Here is a 20,498-nt window from a genome sequence, read left to right on the forward strand (position 1 = left end):
GTGCTCAATTTTCAAAGAAATTCAATGGAGTTATGCAATTATTGGGGTTTTTTTCTGCCGGTTGTTAAATTATTTCTTCAACAATTTTTCCAGAACACCAAAAAAAACATAAACCTTTATTTTCCACTTGTTTGATTCCACAAAGTGTGTTGAGATTTTTAACATTTCAAAAATTGGCTGACAATTTATTGTCGGAATGTTTTTCTTCATTTGCACTACGTTTTTATGACGAAGTTTTGAAGTTAAGTTTTATCAAATGGCGATTATGACAATTCCGTGTGTATTGCAATAATATGTATCTATCTAATTATCTCTTTCACTCCTTCTGTGTGGTTTTTTTAGGTCGTAAAATTCGTCGTGGTAAATTTTATCTGAAATGATGGTTCACACTTTTGCACCTAGATGGCATTGAGACCAAAACAAAAAAATTCCAATTGGTCTGAAGTAGGCCGAGTGGTGTGGAAAATATTGGCGCTGTGATCACAGTGTTTGATGGCCACAATGCATACAATCTAACACTGGCAACACACACTCTCATATACAATCTAGTATTTTCATTTCGATTGAGTTTTTTTGTATAGAGTTAGAAAAAGAAAAAGCTAACGAACAAAAGAGAAAACGAACAGCAGTGAATAGAGGCAAAGAGAAGAGAAGAAAAAAAACAATAGTTTTGACAGCCTTTTGGTTTTGTCGTAAGCTGTGCTCTTTCCATTGCACACACAATAAAAGAGAAAGAGAAGAAAAAATATATCAAAAATTACAAATATAAACGAAATTTCTGAGAAAAAGTAAATTCATACGGGAAAAATATTGGAATTTCAGAAAAATCTGGTGAATAAATTCAAAATTTTGTGGTGAAGTAATTTGTGGGAATCAAAGCAAGAGCATTTTCAACCGAAAGTAGAAAGAAGAATTCTGCGAAAACGAAAAATTTCAATCAGTGGTGAAATTGAACGAAAGAAAAAGAAAAAATCTTTTGCCCAATAAATAATCGGTGTGTACAAAATAAAATTATGTGTGTTTTCATTGAATACTAAAACAGAGACGAATAAAACGAAGCGAGAAGTGTTTGTGTTGTATTTTAAATGGTGGCCTGTGGAAATTTGAATTGAACTTGAAACCAGACACAGAATTTAAATGTTGAAGGAGAAAAAAATCGGCTGCTGCAAAAATAAAAAGAGATCTATGAAATACATTTGACTTAATTTCACAATCAAGGAAAGTCGCGAGCTAAAGCGAACACATAATACAGCTAGTTTTGTCACTATTTTTTTTTACTCCACAAAAACCGTATCGAGTACATTGCCGTTCTGCTTTCATTGGTATAGTTGTTGTTTTGTTTTTTCTTTTGTTTTTCATTGAAGTGTGGACATATAACGCAACACACATACATACAGACATAAATACACCGAAAGACAAAGCCAAAGTCAGATAACCTTTTTATGAATGTGGTAGTATGTGCATTGAATATTGAATTCAAAAACAGAAAATGAATTAAAAACAGAATATATAAAAATACACGAACCAAATCAAGAGACATATATAAATATATACATATAATATATATGTATACATAGTGAGAGGAGGTGAACGAGTGAACGTGAGTGAAAGAAATAGAGACACGAAAAAGAGTGAGAGGAAAAGAGAACGTGTGGACGGCCAAGAAAAAGTGCCTACCAGAAACGACGGAACGGAAATCATTCTAAACAACCTTAGCAAAAAAAAAAACACAGAATTTCGTCATTTTTGCATTTTGTTTCAAAAACGGACAGAAATAAAGAAAAGTAAAGTAAAAACAAACCAAACCAGAAGACACAAAGAAGAATTGTATAGTGGAAAAGTCGCAAAAGCAGCAAATGACCATATAGAATAAACTATATATATTTGGTTGGCCGCATATTTTGTTTTGTTTTTGGTTGAGAAAACTTTCTATGAGGTAACAATAGCCTAGAAAGTAGTAGAAACGCCAAATCGACGAGTATAATATATAAGCGAGCAGCGCGATGACGGTGTACGTATAACAACACCAAATTCCTCGAATCAATTTGTAAGTGTGCTAATCTTTCTATCTTCTTCTTTCATTAAATATCATTTGCTGGCATTTGTTTTCCTCTTCTGTCGAATTGAAATTGTATTTTTAACTATCTGCCCGCTGGCTGATGTTGTTTTTGTTGTTGCGGTTTATTTTTCTTCGTAGTTTCGAGGAATTTTTTTTTGCTCTCTCGTCTGCAACATTCTTTTTTTTTATTTGTCAAATGTTAAGTACGTAAGCGGTATCATTGAATCATTACGTGCTGCTTCAAATGATTAAGGTTGAATAGGTTTCATTCATAAATGATTTGTTGTTCCTTGTAACGGCTGCTATCTGTGTCGTCTGCCGTGCATGCAATGATTTTTTTGTTTCGTTATTGTTGTTAGTGAGTGAACTCAAGTGAGTCGTTGCAAAACAAGATAAATATTTGTGTCATTTCTCTGTGTAACATTGATGAGAATCGCATTGAATGGTGCCGCTGTTGTATGTAGTTTTTCTTTCCTTTTATCTATCTCTCTCTTTCTCTCCCCCGTTTCCCCTTAACCGTGTGTGTGTGTGTCCGTTTGATAGTTTCATATAGGGAAAATCGCGTGCGCGATGCAACTTGCAACAATGAATAAGTAAACTGTAACTACATGAATGCGCCTCATAGCACGTCATAACATGATGTATGTATATGTGCATCGGCAGATGAGTGATGCAGAGGGGGCGAGAAAGCAATCTTTACACATTTCAACCGTTTGCTCTAATAATCGTTTGTGTGTTGAAATCCATAAAAAACATACAATGTGTCAACCTGCTCCTCTGCTATCCTCAATCTTATCCTTGAGAGAATGAGATAAAAACTATATTGTTGTATGTACAATGTTGATTGCCACTCAAAAACTTTCTTTCTATTTTAGTCCAATTTAATTGGCCAATTGATGAAAATTGCCAAATGAAATCTTAGATACATTGACTGAAATCAGAAAGTCAGGGCTGAAACGGGTACAGTAGGTGGTCGCCAGAGGATTTTATATATAACAAATGCATATGTTATGTGTAGTGTAGATGTGCGCTTGGCCGAGAAAAAATATGTGTTACAAGTTGAGGCCTTTGAATAAAAAAAAACGGTTAAACATTGTTTCAAAATATGGTTGAATGAGGTTTTTATATTTTACTATTTTGCTAGTTATAGCTGATGTATACTGGTACTTGATGCTGCTGCTGCTGTTGATGCTACGAATCTGGTACAATTGATGTTGTTGTTGCTATTATTGCATTCGTGTGATTTATTCGTCAGGTACTTTCGACGTCATTTGTTTGATGTTTGTCTGTGTGAGTGTCGGATTGTTTTTCTGTTCGCTCTTCTTTTTCCTCTCTTTCATATTGACAGCGTCTTGTTGTTAACTTTTATTGTCGTCATCACTTTGTGTGTTCGCGTAATAGTCATACAAACATTCGCGTGCAGAAAATTCATTTCACGCATTTCAATTTACGCGGAAACAAACGGTAATAAATTCTGTTGTTTATTAAAGTTCGTTTTTTTTCTGCTTCTTCTTTTGTTTTCATTTATTTCTTTTGGTATCTTCTTTTCTCTGGTATTCGCCGCTTTTTTTTCATTATCTCTTGCTCGCCGAGCACTCAATTTGGTTCTTTGTAATATAACGTTTGCACAGAAAAACAGTAAGAAAACGACGTGTATCAGAGAGCCAAAACAAATATCTAAAGAGATATATAAGTGGTATATAAAATACACATTGTATGCATCATGAATCTGACGTTATTTCGCATTTTAATGATATTACGTTGTTTACTAATTTGTTTTTATTTTTCTTCAATTTGTCGAAAGTTAAATTTGTTGTTATTTTCTTTTATTTGTTTCACTCTCATAGTTTCCGCTTATTTGGCCTAATATCGATTTGAAATATGTGTGCCGTTAGAGCATGTATGTGAAATGCGAAGTGACGACAATGTTGTTCATGATGATGATGATGATGATGTGTTTATGAATTATCTATGTCTGTTTCCGGCTCGAACTGGATATATATGATGTTTTGCTAAATGTGGGCCATTAAGTGCAAGTGCATACTGTTCTCCTTTAAAACATTCGGCATTGTTTTTGATGTTGTTATTGTTGCTGTTTCTGCGCGTGTTTTTTTTTCCATTTTTTTTTTCTTTGCGTTTCTTTTCATCGTTTTCTCGAGGTTGTCTTTCAATCAACGCGTACATGTGTGTTACATTGTTGATGCGACCCCTATTCAATATTGCATTTAGCCATATTTTAAAAAAACATCATAATAAATCTAATGGATACATATGTATGTCTTCCATATTTACCATATCAATTTTTCTTTGTTTGACACCATTTTTCTTTTATTTTCTGGCTCATTCTCAAATGAGCCCATTGTCACATTAGTCAGCAAACTATTACGAAATCAATGGTAACGACAATACCGAAAGCGCAATAGCAACAACAACGGCGACAGCACCAACACCATCAGCATCAGCGCATTTCATATTGCAACATAGAACAACATGAAACCGATTTTGCACATTCCATGTTAGTTTTTTTACTACTTTCCGTACTATGGGATGTGAATAACGCGCACGCTGAATCAAAATGTATGCCACACGATGTGAAAATACGTTGCATCGACGAGCGAATAATGAATCAAATATACAAACACACCCGTATGAAATTTTCGAGTGTTTTGCTTGCGCGCCGGTGTACATTTTTTGCACAACATGTAAATAATATATATAAAAGTATAATAAATGCATATGATATAGATATATCTAGACGAGCCGATGTCACGAGTATATATACGTCATAGGTGGTGTATCTGTGTGCAAAAATCTGGCAATCGAAAATTCATCGAATGTTTGTGTGGTGTGATATGGTCGTATGCTGTGGTGGAGCGTTTTCATATCTATACATATTTATATGCATCATATAGGGATGAAATGTGTGAAAAATTGCATTGAATTAATATTGTGCGCCGATTCCCGCTAAATTTCATGTCAACAATAAAAATGTGCTTACTCTCTCACTCTGATGGTTGAGAGTGGTGGCTCTCTTACATTTTTGTCTGAGTATGTATGTTCTAGAAGTCGAACGATCAGGGGAATTTTAGCCATTGGTTATTCATATAACTCTTTGCACTTTCTTGTCTATGATATGAGATAAGCGACGATACGATACGATTGAATACGATTCATTTACAACTACAACTGTGCCATTTAGATAAATTTATTTTACATACAGAGAGAATGAGTGAATTGTTGACGCGCACACCGTTACACTTGCTCAATTGTAAGTACGGGGGCAGCAGCTTTCCATAGACGATGAATACTACAACCAATACACATGTATCCACAAACAACGAACAACAACAACAGATTGTAATTACACACAGTATGCGCACATACACGATATACTATTTGCTACCTAGTGTACTCGGTACTGTTTGTTTTTTTATATACATATATTCTTTCTTTCGCTCGCTCCCTCTTGTAAATATGATGTGTAAGCCAATGCACTATGTATCGGTGCATTGGTATGTTTTGTATTGGGGATTCAGGATCTTTCTTGCTTTAGCGTAAATAGATGTGTGAATATAGGTTGTCGACTTATTTCTCGGTCATATTTTGATGCGTCTGTTTGTTTTGCTACGTGGTAGCTAGTTGAAATTTTGAATTTCTACATTAATGTTCCCCGTGCGATAACTTCTTTATGGCAATTAGTAATTGTCTATTGCTTCTACCGATTGGTTCATTGCAAACTCAGTTCACACCTCAATGCAAACCATATCCAAGCAAACGAAGCAAAAGAAAAAACTTTTCAATGGTTGCAAAAAAATCATTTATACGTAACACGGGCGGGAAAGAAATGAAATATTAACGAGATGAACGGGATATTGCGCAAAAATCAGTGCCAGTGAATGTGAATATTCAAAAAATGGTGATAGACGTTAGAAACAAATAAATGCCGCAATACCATTTCCATAGTGTAACAAAATATGTGTGAAACATAAGATTTTGTGTTTTTATAGTGCTGATTAACATTTTATTTCCACTGTGCTAGTTTGTTTGACAGTTCACAAATTGATTAAGTACAGTGAGAGAAAATCCATTTCATTCATTCATTCGGAGAGAGTATGCGTAGCAAATTTCCATCGAGCCTGAAAAAGAAGACCCACCAAATGCCAGTAAAGAAAAATACATTTTACATGATAGTTAGCATCATCCGCAACAGCAAAAAATTGATTTATTTTTAAGTTACAACAATTTTTTTTTCGTGTATTGTTCCTTGTTTCGCTTACATTCATACATTTATACAGCCACCACCAACGCCATGCATTGTACATACAAATGCATGCATATGCAGTAAAGTACATAACATATAGTAAAAGTATATGATATCGTAGATGAGAGAGCGTGCAAATGTCGTTGTTGGCGTTTTCTGGCTGCCTGATTGTGTGAATGGAAGTGAAAAAAACGGAGTATTTGCAGTTTTCTTGACATGTAGTTTTCTAGCTGCAATTTTTTTTCCTCTCTTTCTGCATTTTTCACTCTATACTATATATCGTTTTCGGGCGTTTTTCCCTTTATCACAGCAGTTCTAGAAAAATAGCAGCATCAACAGCAGCAGTAGCTGTGATCTGCTCCGTTTCGCTATGTGCTGCATCATCTCTACTCTCCATTTTTGCCTTGAATGTGTTGCAAATGAGCTGTTTTGCTATATACTTTGACATATTTAGTGCTTGTACTACGTATGGACAGTATAGGTATGATTCATTGGAAAAGATGATGCAGTCAAAACAAAACATCAAGACGATCCAAACACAGAATTTAATTTAGAACATATAATTGGATGTTGGTGTATTAGCGCGCATAATGCCTTTTTTTTCTCTCAAATTACCGTATACATATATATGCACGAAATCAAAGCCACTTGAACATAGCGCACACATCACATGAAATCGATGAAAAATGACTGAAAATATGGGAAAAATCGTCGGCGAGATACGAGAGAAGAAAAAAAGCATGTAGTGCAAAACATTTACTGATTTTTGTTGTTGTTCGTAATTTGTTTACTAGAACACTAAATTACGAAACAGTTTTTGCTTGACCATGCAAATGCATGAAGTAATAGTTTCCAAGTAAAGCGCACACACTATAATCACCAAATGCAGCAGAAAGTACAAAATTATTATAATAAGAAGAGAAGCAAAAAAAAAACTGAATGACCAAATCATTCCAGAAATAACTATATTTCTATAGTGATTCGGCTTAAAATAATTCTCAATTGGCTCATTGCCACACATTCAATACATGCTTACGAAGTGAACAGAGATATGGAATGAAAGAAAAAAAACAATAACATCAATTTTTTTTGTTATTTTTCGTAAGAAAAGACGTGACGAAAATACGTTTCGACGAAACGATGACGAAATCGAATGCCAGTGTCGAACCATATCACATGAAAATTGATTATTCAGAATTTCTAATTTGAGTTCAATTGTATTCCAATTACAACACACACACACACAAGCACATCTTACCGTTTTAGCGATTGCTTTTTGCGCGCGCTTCGGAAACGGTTTCTTGAATTTTGGCATTGTTTGTAATCGTCTCAGCGTCGTTCTTTTTTTTGCTATTGTTTTTAATGAGCTCAGGCCCTCTCATTCTTCTAAATTAACGCTAATTGGTACTAGGATTAAGTGCTCGTCTGTATATTTGTTTGAGAGGGAATGAAAGACGGCAAAGATAACGACATATTGAAACAATAGAGTTAAAAGTTTTACCAAGTGCTTCTTATGCTCTTTTTTTTAATCCGATTTATTTGGAAACAAGATTCTTGGGGGCACAAATGATAGACAATTTGTTTTGTCGGTAATTTTATGATTGCTGTTTTCTACCTCTATTGAAAAGTTTTTCTTGTTTTATTAATTCACCTGAACTTATAATGTTGCGATTGAAATTGTCTTCATTTTTCAGAAGCTTTTCAGATTCAATTTTGTATTGAGTATGTTTCAAGCCTAAAATATAACTTTTATGCTTCCATACAATGAAGTGTCAATGCCGCTTTACTAAACATTTCTATTTATTTTTCATATTTGACCTGGTTTGCATTAAAGTGACTCCGAAGTTGAACATTTCCATATCACATAGTGGCAGCAATAGAACCAAAAACAAAAACGAACAAAAACATAACATCGAAAAATAATAAAATAATAATAACCGCAGCAATTGAAGAGTTTGGCCAATTTTTTTTACCGCAACAGCAGAGGGCAATGGTGACAGACGTATAAAGTTCTTGTCGAAATAAAACACCTAATCGCTTTACCGCATTGAATGCAGTTCTCGTTTCTTTTTTGTTTAATATTTAACAACATGCGAATAAGTTGAGCTTAACATGACAGAATTAAAAAAAAAATCTTTTGCATTATCCATTAATTCTCCGTCATTAAATTTCTGAGAATGAGTGAGCTCCTTGTCGTTATGATGTGAACAAATGTTATGAATCGTTGTATATAGAATGGTTGGTGGCTTCATTCTCTCTCTCTCTTTCTGTTTTCTTTTTATGTGCATCATCTCTTGCGTTCTATTTTGCCACACAGTTTATTTGAGGTTGGGAAAATTTCAGTGCAATGGTTTTCATTCGCACCACATCATAATTATCGGTTGGACTTTGGACTTTTTTGAACTTGCATTGAAATTTGAAACGGCATGGTTTGTTCGTTCAGCTTCTTCTTTTAAACATATTAACATAAATACGTATGTATGTGTTGTATCGGAACAAATTTTGTTTCATGACGAGAGTACTACTATATATGAGAGCTACTTTAGATTCTTTTTTAAAAAAAAAGAGAAATCAAGTATCCTCGTTTGCCATCATCGTTTGTGTAAAAGCGTGTGAAATATAAACGAGTGACTCCTTGAAATTTAAATGAAATTCATATATTTTATATATTGAGAGAGAAAAAAAAGGGATGTATTGAGCAATGCAAAAAAGGAAACGAAAAGAAACAAAAAAAAAACCGAGCGGGTGCTCACTAGACAAAACAGAAATCCTAAAAGATAATTGTACGCGCATTCGAATGGTATTCAAGTCATAGCAAGTTCTCTGTCTATCTTTCCGTGTGTGTGTTATTTCTCCTACTTTTTTTGTCTGTGAGAGTGTGTATGTGTGCCGATTCAGATAGACTGTCTGATCAGATGAACGACCGAATTGTAAAATTGAGCTAAAAAATTAGCAAGTCGTTATATGCTATACGTATACGTTAATAATTTGATAGTGCGTTGAACGTCAAACAAAACAAAGTATATAATAAAAAGTGTGAGAGAGTAAAAGAGAGAGAAAAAAGAGGGAGCAAAGAATGAAGGTAAGTGACCGAATGACGTACACAGGACAGGGGCAAACGAAGCGAAGAGGATCCAAAGAGCACACAAATAATACATATACATACACACGAAATTGTGCACATTATTCATGTTTGATGTCAGCCTTAGTCATTCGCCTTTACTAATTATAGTCAAGAGTTGCCCGTTATATATATTATAATTCGAACAATAATTCGCAAAAACTTATTTATTGTCTGATGGATTTGGTTTCCCTCATTCGAATTGCTTGAACTTTTTCATCATATTTTTCGTTCATTCGTCCGTCCGTACGTCGGACGGTTCATATTATTTCATTATTATTATGATCAGACAGCAAAATAAGTCTAGAATTTGGCGCAAGTCAAATCGTGTCTCTTCATATAAGTTTTACGATCAAAACAATATTTAAGCAAAATGATGAATGTATATAACAAATAAGGTCTCGGCATATTAAATTTTGCAGAAACGAAGATGACACAGCGACAGCCGCACACACACACAAAAGATCAATGCGATGCGCCTGATTCTTAAGCATTCGAAAATGCGGTTGCAAGACTGGAATGTTTTGAAGCCAGTGTAAATTCCAATGAATCACGAAAACCAAATCAAAAGGGAAATAACATTGCAAACAGCAAAACTGTTTATCAACACAGCATTCAAGTTATTCGAACACGGTTTGCTGTTACTTTTTTGCACTGCTTTTGCTGTTGTTGTCGTTGCTGTTTTTGTTTGTCATATCTTGGAATCGAAACCGTTTTCTATTTTATTTTCAATATCACATTTGTATGTTTTTGCAATATAAATGTCTAGTTTTACCGTGTGCACATTCAATGGAGGACACAAAAAAATAACAGAAAAAAACAAACAAACAAACTCACACATTCATACATATACAAACACATATATAGGAAATGAGAAGCAATAGCAGCAGCAGCAGCAACAACAACAAATATCGCATAAAAATAGGGAATATGCTCTTTTGCACATTGAAAACATGCACACCGTATGCCACACTTGAATTTCTCTCTGTCTTGAAAACATCAATTCACATGCTTTGTACGTTTGTTAGCTCTTTTACTCCGTCTATGTCTGTCTCTGCATGGCAAAATTGCAAACAAACAAATACACATTAACTAAAAAGAAGAAGAAGAAGAAAAAAAGAGTATAAATTCAATACATAACTCTTGGTTTTCGCGCTCTCGGTACTCTCTTTTCTCTCTCACGCTACACATGCACAATACCATTGGCCATAAACAAAGCAACCCAACGAAACGGTATTCATTTTTCGTCTTCTTCATGTAAATTTCGTCTTATGTTTTCCAAGTACGGTTTTACCACTTCTCAAGTTTCGTTATGCGCTTTTTTTGCTGTGCTTCGTTTTATTATCGTGGGATTCGTTATGTTTTGGTTTTCGGTATTGGCATGTATGCGTGCACTCACATCACCGACTGAATTCTATGTATATAATATGCATTTCTGAATGTACATTGTACAAGCTGTATGTCGCGTGGTATTTCATGTATTTGTGCGCGCTCAAGTTATACGTTTGTTTGAAATTGATCCAGAAAAGTGCAAGAAAGTCACAATCACATTTTAAGTTTTATATATGTGTATGTGTATAAACACACAATGTTGTGCTCATAAAACTAGATGGAGTCAATACTCACAGTGCACGTTTGATGTAGCGCGCGCTCTTGACTATCAAACGTAAACCAACCACAGAACAAGAGAGTGTGATGAGAGTGGTGAAAAACAAAAACAAACTCACAAACTGTTTATAGTAGAACAGCGTGCATTTGCTCATTTTTACTCGAAATTATTTAAAGCAAAAATGAAAAGAGAAAAGGAGAGGGACAAACTTCCAAAATAATATAGCCCAAGCTATAAGAAATGATAAAAATGGAGTAAAAACAATAGTAATAAAAAACAACAAAGGAAATACAGAGAGAGAGAGAGAGAAATTTGAAGACGAAGTACATCAGAGAGCCAGAAAGAAAGAAAAAAAAAATGAAAAAAGAGACAATATTTCGTTGTGTCATTGTTTCGGCTACGTTTATTTGATGTGAGAGAAAGAGTGTATGTGTAATTAAAAACCGAATGCTGTTACATGGGCATAAATGCAAATAAATATGTGTGACAAAGAAAAAAATGAAAAAAAAGACGACAAAGTAGAAGGAGACAGTGTTTGCTTCCCTTTGAAGATTTCCTCCTCCGATATATGCGAACAAAATTCGAAGACGAAGGAATAACACAAAAAGGCACACACAACACCACACACAGCAATGTAGATAGAAAGAGAGAGAACGAGTGAGACAATAACGAAATAGACAAAAATAAAACAAATACGTTATAATAAAATTAACGGCTTCTTGTTCGGATGCTGTGCAAATGAGCGTTTAGTGCAAATTCGAAACGCTTCGAAAAAAGAGTTATATGAGTTGTTCTTTTTTCTTCGTTTCACTGTTGTCTTTGTTGTGTTCTCGACGATAGATAGAGTGCAGACGACGAAGTTGTTTCGCGCGCGCATTTATAGTAGTAACTTCATTTGATTTGTGTACATTTTTTTGTGTTGATTATTATTTTTCCGTTGTGTTTATGTCTCACGCGCTTATTCGGTCCGGTTTTTTTTTGTTCGTTCAATTAACCGTTCGTGCGATTTTTCTAGTTTGATAGTGTTTTTGAGAGCGAATTTAATATTTATTGTGTTTTGTTTTTAATTTATATCTATATATCGTGTATATTTCGTCCAATGTTGTGTACATAGTAAAATCAAATTGGAACGCATACGATTACAACAACGTCAACAAAAATGGTTATTATTATTATTATTATTGCGTTCAAGCTTTATTTTTCATTTTAATTGCACCTTTATACAGATAAAAAAAAACAAATCCTTATTATATCTTTCGCTGATATAAACCATCTACAATTATAGTAAAAATATGATTTTTATTTATAAATGTCAAATTCCAAATAATGTAGATCCCTCATGGGGCTAAAATAAATTGATATGTCGAAGAAATAATAAGGATCCAATAGATCGAGAATAAAAACTCCCTTCGAACAGCCCATTAATTCATTTTTACAAAAAAAAAAAAAAACGATTTGAAGTTCGTTTTACAATTGAGTTCTCGTTATGAGTGGTTCCTGCGTAGACCAACGTCATTATTGCGAAAGTTATTTATTCATGTTTTGTTTTTAATGTGTATTGCTAGAAAATGTGATTATATCTTATACATTCCAGCCAAAATGGTACGAATCGAAAATTGTATGTGCAAAAAGCGCAATGTTATAAGTCAACATGAATGAAATAGCTGCATTCGTAATAAAAACAATAATAATAATAAAAAAATAACAATTGTAAATTCCCAACGGACTTTGCACTCATTGTATCCAATAGAGTTATTTCAACTCTTCTCGCAGTCACTTGCGCTTGTTCGTTCTCTTGTGAGACTTAAAATTCAAACTCTCTCGCCTAGAAAGTCATACACACAACGAACCATCTTTGGTGCATGTAATTCCAAAGCAAATAAATCAGTAAAAATGACAGATTGGTTGTGAGTTTCAGGAGTGAGGGACAGAGCGCACAAGAATTATAAAAACGACGACAACGACCATCGTCGAAAACACACGTCCAAACAACACACACACGCGCACATGCTGCACACATATGTTTGGCAAATTGGGCCATATTGTGAAATAGACAAGAAGACAGCATTTAATACGAACTTTGGATATACCGACGTTCGACGTCAATCCAGGAAAAACAGAATTGAACAAAAGACACAAAGTGGGGGTGGATTTTAAACAACGACAATAACAAAAACAATAACAGCTTCGCTCGAACCCCAGCGTCGATAACTGAATACGAAGAATATCGGTGATTACAAATTGAAAACGAGCACACACTCATAAATGATCGAAAAGAGAAAGATAGAGAGGGAGAGAGAGAGAGAGAGAGAAAGGCCTCGAACAATATTCATTCAGAGAAAAGACAAAACAAATAGCATAAATAAACAGAAAGAGGCAAACAGTAATAGCATTAGAAGTTCAATAGAATTCAATAGAATTGTTGTTTATTTTTCAATGCAAAAAGCTCTTTTGCTCTCGCCCTCGTCGTCCCCACCATCTCTGAATCGCTCTGGTTCACACATTCTTACTATATGCGTCGTCTTTTCAATTTTTGTCTCATTTTTCGCTCAAACTAATTCATTTGTGGCACAATTTATCTCGGTCTCACTATCGTTTTGGGTTTTCTGGCTTCGTTTCTAACGTCATCGTCATCGTTGTCGTCATCATCATCATCATCATCGCAAAACATGTGCACACAATTTATATTCTATTACATACATTCACTCTCTTTCTCTTTCTTTCTGTATACATTCGGAACTATGGTCATACTTTTATATTATACGAGAGTGTGTGCAGCGAGCGTGTACTTGTTGTTTTGGTCATGTGTATTTTGTATGTGCTGTTTACTGCGTGATGTTTTCGTCATTTCACTCAATTCGCTTACTCATTCTCTCGCTCTCATCATATTGGATCCGTCTTTCTCTTGACGTTCGGTGTGCCTGTTATTGTTTGTTGCATTTTTCCTTGTTTATTTACTTGGTTGTTGTTGCTGTTGTTGTTATTGTTTTTTTTTCTTGACTTGTGGGAAGTTTTGACTTTCTGCAATTCACATAGAGTCTCGTTCAGTCATGCACGCTCAGTCACAATGCCGAATGAAAAGAAACAAGAAAACGAAGGCAGCATTTTTTTTTGTTCGTTAAAAAAAGACTCAACATACGTAATATATGTCTCTCCATTCGGATATATTTGAGCAAATGTAGCCAAAAGAACAGTATTTCCATTGAAACACTATTCTCGTCATTTTATGTGACTCACACATATCCTCATTTTCAAATAGCGCAGCTTAAAGTCAAATGCAAAAAAAATATTGTCTTTGCGTAGTCATTCGTTGCAACACGATAGCACGATCCAATTCTCAGTGTATTTCTCTTGCTTTTTCTCTCTTGCTCTAGTTCCCTCTCCCCATTTTGCTCGCTCTCGCTCTCTGTTTATCTGAACAGTGTGCGTTGCTCATTTCGGTGTGAATTGATCGAAACGATTTACTCAGAACTGCAGCCATTCGATTTTCGACTGTTGATTCTCCGAGTCGACTCATCACTTTTCTCCCGAACACACACAATTCGCTCTGTGAAATCACACAATTTGTTTTTGTTTTGATTGTTGTACGCTCTCCCCGTATATACGTTCATATATTCGTGTTTATTGTGTAATAGAAGTTATATTCGTTAGTGTTTTTTTACTGTTGTTATTCGCATTTAATTTTTCTGTGAAAATAGCTGATTAATTTTCGTTGGTCTTAACAAAGTTGAATTTCTTTTTAGCGAAGTTCATTGGTTGAAGTGCGAAGGGAAAAAAATTTAAATAGTTTTTCAACAGAAAAATTAAGATAACATTTGAGTCAATTAATAATTGACTCATTTGAATACTACTTGAGATTCCTACTCGCACTTCCCTTATAATTGAATACATATTCTAACGAATTCGTTAAGAAATTACGAGTATTCATGTGAATGAATTCATCGAAAATATTTACATCGATCAAAAACAAGTGGTCGAAAAATTCTTCGAAAAAATGATTCATTTAATAAAATAACAACATTAATAATGATAACGACTGATTCAAGTAATTCCACTAATCGGTTTTTTTTCTTCTTTCTCTTTTTTCTTCCTTTCCGTCACTTGTGACATTAAATAGGTGATAGAAAAAATTTGGTGGAAAAGACTGTTTCAACGGAAGCCGATGCTAGCCATGCAAGATAAATCTGGATTGATACAACAGCCAAGTGTAACAAATCCAGAGATTCGATCGACATTAAACCAACGCGACGCTATAAATTTATTGCCAACCACACAAATCATTTCACCAAATATAGAATTATTGCCATCACAGATGACCAAATTACAGGCAACAATGGTTAACGAAGCGACATGTTCCACGACAACCGTCGTTGATAGCATCAATTCAAATAATACAACACCAAATGCGAACAGTATGTCAAACCCTTCGTTGAATGATCAATCACGGCCACAACAGCAACAATCGCAACATTCAAATAATTCGTCACAACTTACAACCAACATGAATAGCATCCCTTCATCAACCACAACATTATCAGTGTCACCGACAACAGCAACAACAACACCAACACCAACACCAACACCAACGTCAACAGCAACAGACAATGCCATCAACAACAGTAATAATGCACGTACAGCCCGACGAACAGCAAACGATTATCGCTTTGGCAAAACCATTGGCGAGGGAAGCTTTTCAAGTGTCTACATTGCTCAGGATATTCACTCGAAAAAGGAAGTAGCAAGTAAGTTGATTGCGTAATACAAGTGTATCATTCATTTTAATTCACATTGGCTGCGTCTTAATTTGATGAAATTTCAAAATAATGACAACGCTCATTTTTCTTTTACTCTATCTCTCTTTCTCGTATCTCAATTGGTTTTTATTTTATGTGTTTTTTTTTCTTTTCTTCTTTCGTTCTGATACAGTTAAAGTGTGCGAAAAACAGTTGATAATACGTGAAAAAAAGGAGCGATATGTGAAACGTGAACGCGAAGTAATGCACACGCTGAGTAATACACCGGGTTTTGTGAGCCTATTATGCACGTTCCAAGATACCAGAAATTTATATTTTGTCATGACGTTGGCCAAAAATGGTGATCTATTGCCGTACATCAATAAAGTTGGTTCATTTGATTTTGCATGTACGCAATTTTATGCGGCCGAATTGATTTTGGCCATTGAACACATGCATCGCAAGGGTATCGTTCATCGTGATCTAAAACCCGAAAATATCCTATTGGATGAGAATATGCATACGCTTATTGCGGACTTTGGTTCGGCTCGCATTTTAGACGAACGTAATGGTGAATCGGATCTTGAATCTCGTCGACGTACCAATAGTTTTGTTGGTACGGCACACTATGTATCACCCGAAATTCTAAAAGGTGAACAATTAACCAAAGCAGCCGATCTATGGGCATTGGGCTGTATTATTTATCAAATGATCTCCGGTTTGCCACCGTTTCGGGCGGGCAGCGAGTATTTGATATTTCAAAAGATATTGGAACGTGACTTAAACTTTCCCGATGGATTTAATAAACTTGCAAAAGACTTAGTGCAACGCCTTATCCAAATTGAGCCGATCAAACGACTTGGTGCAAAAGATCAAAATGACCTATACGAAAGTATACGACGACATGAATTTTTCGATGGTATCACATGGGAAAAGATACGATTACAAACACCGCCACCAATACATCCATATTTACCGGGGCTTGATGGCGAAGAGACTGTTGAATATAAAGTACCTGAACATCTTGAACCAGGACTTGGCGAAGAGCAACTCCGAAGACTGCTTGAACTTGAATTGGGCACATCGAATTCATCCAATCATAGACAACAACAGCAACAACAACCATCACCACCACCACCACAACCACCACAGCCTAAAGGTATGATACACATCTCTCGATGTATGTTTAATTCACATTTCACTATTACATTGTTTTATTGCTATTTCGTTTGGGTTTCATCATCTGTTGGCGCCAATCATACAACATATAAACCAAAAGTTTATCACATCAGTGCACAACAGAAAACTAAAAAGAATTTAAAAAAAACAATCACGAATAAATATTACAAGCAAACCAAACAAAATGCAATGACAATGAAAATGAAAGGCAAAAGACCGATACAGTACACATTTAAACAACAACAACAACAACAATAAAATATTGATTGCTCTGTTTATTTGCAGAAATTGAGCAACAAACGACAACAACCTCCTCAACAACAACAACAACCGCAACAACAACATCATCAACAACGGCAACAACCGTGGTGACCGTTCAAAAGGACGATAACAAATGGCAGCAATTCGCCGATGGTGAAGTTATCATTAAACAAGGATTTGTCAACAAGCGCAAAGGATTGTTTGCACGCAAACGCATGCTGTTGCTAACAACCGGACCGCGCCTCATCTACATTGATCCGGTGCAAATGGTGAAAAAAGGCGAAATACCCATGAGCAAAGAACTTCAAAGTGAAGCGAAAAATTTTAAAATATTTTTCGTACATACGGTATGTTCTTGTATCGATCAAGATTCATTTCAAATGCACATTTTATTATTATGACATTTATTTAATACTCAATTTTTGTTTCTTTTGCATTTATGTCACTAACAGCCAAATCGAACATACTATTTGGAAGATCCAGAGGGCTATGCATTGGAATGGTGTCAGGCAATACAGAGCATATGCCGTAAATATTTCGTTAATTCGTCATAATGCAGAATTTGAGTAACAAAAAACGAGCTATTTAGAGAACAGAAAAAAAGTAAATGTATGTTTGTTGCGAATTTGTTTTGTAAGGGATGCTTGTCCGGTGGACACTAAACAATTTGTAAGCAACAAAAAAAAATTAAGTGATATACATAGATTCGGGCATGACATCGTCACGAAAGCTGGTCATCATCTTCAATCAACCCAGTATTCGCACATATTAACATTTATTTAAATGAAAAACTAAACAAAATGGCGGAAAAAATGATAGAAAAACTAACTGAACTTAGGCTAGATAAAAGAAAAACACTTAGATAGTTACGGAATTAAAATTTAAAACGAAAATAGAAAAAAAATATTTAAAAAAATTAAACAAATTTATTGGAAGCAACAAAAAAAACAACAGAAGTGAGTGGAAATGTGTTGGGTTGATGTGCGCGTGAATATAATAATAATGGAAGGAGAGTGGGGGTTGAATGAACGAATAGTAAAATGTGTGTGAATTTAAATGAATGAATTTGTGATCGATAGGATGTAAACGTGTGAATATTGCGTGTGTTCAGGGATATTAACATTTTTTATTTTGAAAAGTTTATCCCATTTGATTGAAACATTTTTCGATGAGTTTCGACGTGTTTCGATTCGATCAATTTAATGCATAAGCAAGACAAAACAAAGCACACACACATAAATATATGAGTAGTGTGGATATTTAATGAATAATATAATATTTGAAGAATACAACAACAACAAATATTGAGCATAGAATATTGATAATTATGTAGGTAATCAGAACGGAGAAAATCAATTGACTGGAAGAAACAATTGAGACAACATGAAAATTCATACACACACATATACACAGCTAGCACTTTACAAACAAAATGAGAGAAAAACCATCCAATAATTTAAATTATTTATTATTTATTTGTTAAAAAAAACAGAAGAAATTTAATTGTAAACATAAATGGAAATAGATGTATGAGCAAAAGCTGTGGCATACGCATAAAAAATAAGGTCTATTGCAAGTTGCAACTTGCTAAGACGATGGTGTTAGGTATGAAAGGTATGAAATTAGTAACTAAAATAATTTATTACAGGAACAACAAAACAAAGTAAATTAAATTCTTAATTATTTAATAGAAATTAGCCCCTTTTTTGTTAGGTATTTCTTTTTTGTTTATTGTTTTTTTTCCTTTTACATTAATTGTACGATATATTTAGTTTGAGTTTTTTTTTTTAATATAGAAACAGGGTAAAAAATGAATTAAAAAAAATAGAAGAAAAAGACTCTAACCTGTATCGCGGGTCGTGTTTAGATTTTTTTTGTTTGGAAAATCGAGCGTTTGTATATTTTCTTTTCGCTCAGCCTCGTTCATCTTTTGCATATTCAATGTTGACATGCAACTGATGAAATTTTATTATTTTTCGTATACGTTTTTCTGCCTTAAAAAAATATTTCTTTTTCTTTATTGCAAAGAAAAAAATCGCAAATCGATTTGAGTTCGTTGCGAGTGATTTGTTTTCTATTTTCTGATTATTATTTTTTTTTTTGAAAATTTTTCAATTATAATAGCCAATAAAATATTATTTTTCCTTTTGCCTTGTTTATGTGGTTTTTTGGAGATTATCTTAACCGAATATATTTATCATTGTAATTATAACGAGAGAAGAAGAAAAAAATGTGCATCGTGTGTGTGTGTGCATAAATGCGGTTTTGTGTTCGTGTTGAAAGTAAAATATACTATATATACATTATATAATGCAGCTCCAATTTCGTGGTAGCTCTCACACATACACTAGAACATATGTAGACAAACATACAAATCCTGACTGAATTCTATTTAGTAAATACAACAAAATAATTTAACAAAAAAAATAAGAAGTGAAAAATATTAATGCAGACAAAATAAAAACAAAAAAAATTCCAAACAAAATGAACTCACCAGCATTGGATATTAGAGGAGACTCAAAATGTGTTTTGTGGCTCGTTTTGCACGCGTACAAAATAAACACAAAACATATGAAACAAGAATAGCTCATATACATTCAGTGCTATTAGTTCAAATGATATAGCAACAACCGAGAAACCGAACCGAAATTCGTTTTTTTTTTGTCGATTAGTTTAATTTTACTTTCTTCTTCATTGTTTTATGGTTCTATAGCAATATTTGCAATAAACATAGACACATATTGTTTCGTTTTTTTGTTTTGTCTCGTTGAAAAGGCACCGAAATAACCGAAATGACATCTTCAAATAACAAATCAAACCAAATCAAATAGACAAATGAAAATAAAAGCAAGCTAATTGTTTTCGCCTTTTTTTTTGTTTTTCGTTTCGGAGATAATTAAACTGTTTATTCATGTGTATAAAAATAAACAGGTATCCAAATAAAACTTCTTAGTCATTCGTCTGGGGAATTAATTAGCAAGTATATTGAATGACAATGGGAATATAGTAGACTTTTCATATCCAGAATATATATATATATATTAATTGCAGAAGAGGAAGAAAAAATGAAACAAGACGAAAGAGAGAGCCATCAAACAAAAACACAACAAAAAAAAACAAAACAAACGCAAAATTATATTTCCATGTGGACATTTCATTTCTGTTTGCTTTTAATGGATTGATACAGAGAGAATGAAAAAATAAATAAATGAAACAATTCAGGTTATTCAGGCGCAGCTTATCTGCATTTTGCAGGACGAGAGAAAAAAAAATAA

General features: G+C 34.0%; 1 protein-coding gene across 5 annotated transcripts; it reads left to right on the forward strand.

The window, feature by feature from the left end:
* Positions 1-619: 619 nt before the first annotated feature.
* LOC116351052 (3-phosphoinositide-dependent protein kinase 1) lies at positions 620-20,495 on the forward strand. Of its 5 annotated transcripts, none has more exons than XM_031783107.1 (5): positions 620-2,047; positions 15,168-15,792; positions 15,977-16,942; positions 17,248-17,570; positions 17,676-20,495. In XM_031783107.1, exons 2-5 carry the CDS (start codon positions 15,213-15,215, stop codon positions 17,775-17,777), a joined length of 1,971 nt encoding a protein of 656 aa, XP_031638967.1. In that variant the 5' UTR covers positions 620-2,047; positions 15,168-15,212; the 3' UTR covers positions 17,778-20,495. The 5 variants fall into 5 exon arrangements, with proteins under 5 accessions (XP_031638967.1, XP_031638952.1, XP_031638962.1 ...); XM_031783092.1 differs by lacking the exon at positions 620-2,047 and adding an exon at positions 5,682-6,222; XM_031783102.1 differs by lacking the exon at positions 620-2,047 and adding an exon at positions 11,782-12,212.
* Positions 20,496-20,498: the final 3 nt, after the last annotated feature.

This window comes from Contarinia nasturtii, unplaced genomic scaffold (genome assembly GCF_009176525.2).
Source record: "Contarinia nasturtii isolate CC-2019 unplaced genomic scaffold, AAFC_CNas_1.1 Cnas_scaffold_129, whole genome shotgun sequence".
Taxonomy (NCBI): Eukaryota; Metazoa; Arthropoda; class Insecta; order Diptera; family Cecidomyiidae; genus Contarinia; species Contarinia nasturtii.

Excerpts from the sequence above, each read along its gene's own strand:
- LOC116351052 (XM_031783092.1), top strand. The coding sequence starts at position 6,172 with ATGCGTAGCAAATTTCCATCGAGCCTGAAAAAGAAGACCCACCAAATG. Across the intron at positions 6,223-15,167 it reads AGAAGACCCACCAAATGCCA|GTGATAGAAAAAATTTGGTG; the intron begins GTAAAGAAAAAT and ends GACATTAAATAG. Across the intron at positions 17,571-17,675 it reads AAATATTTTTCGTACATACG|CCAAATCGAACATACTATTT; the intron begins GTATGTTCTTGT and ends TGTCACTAACAG.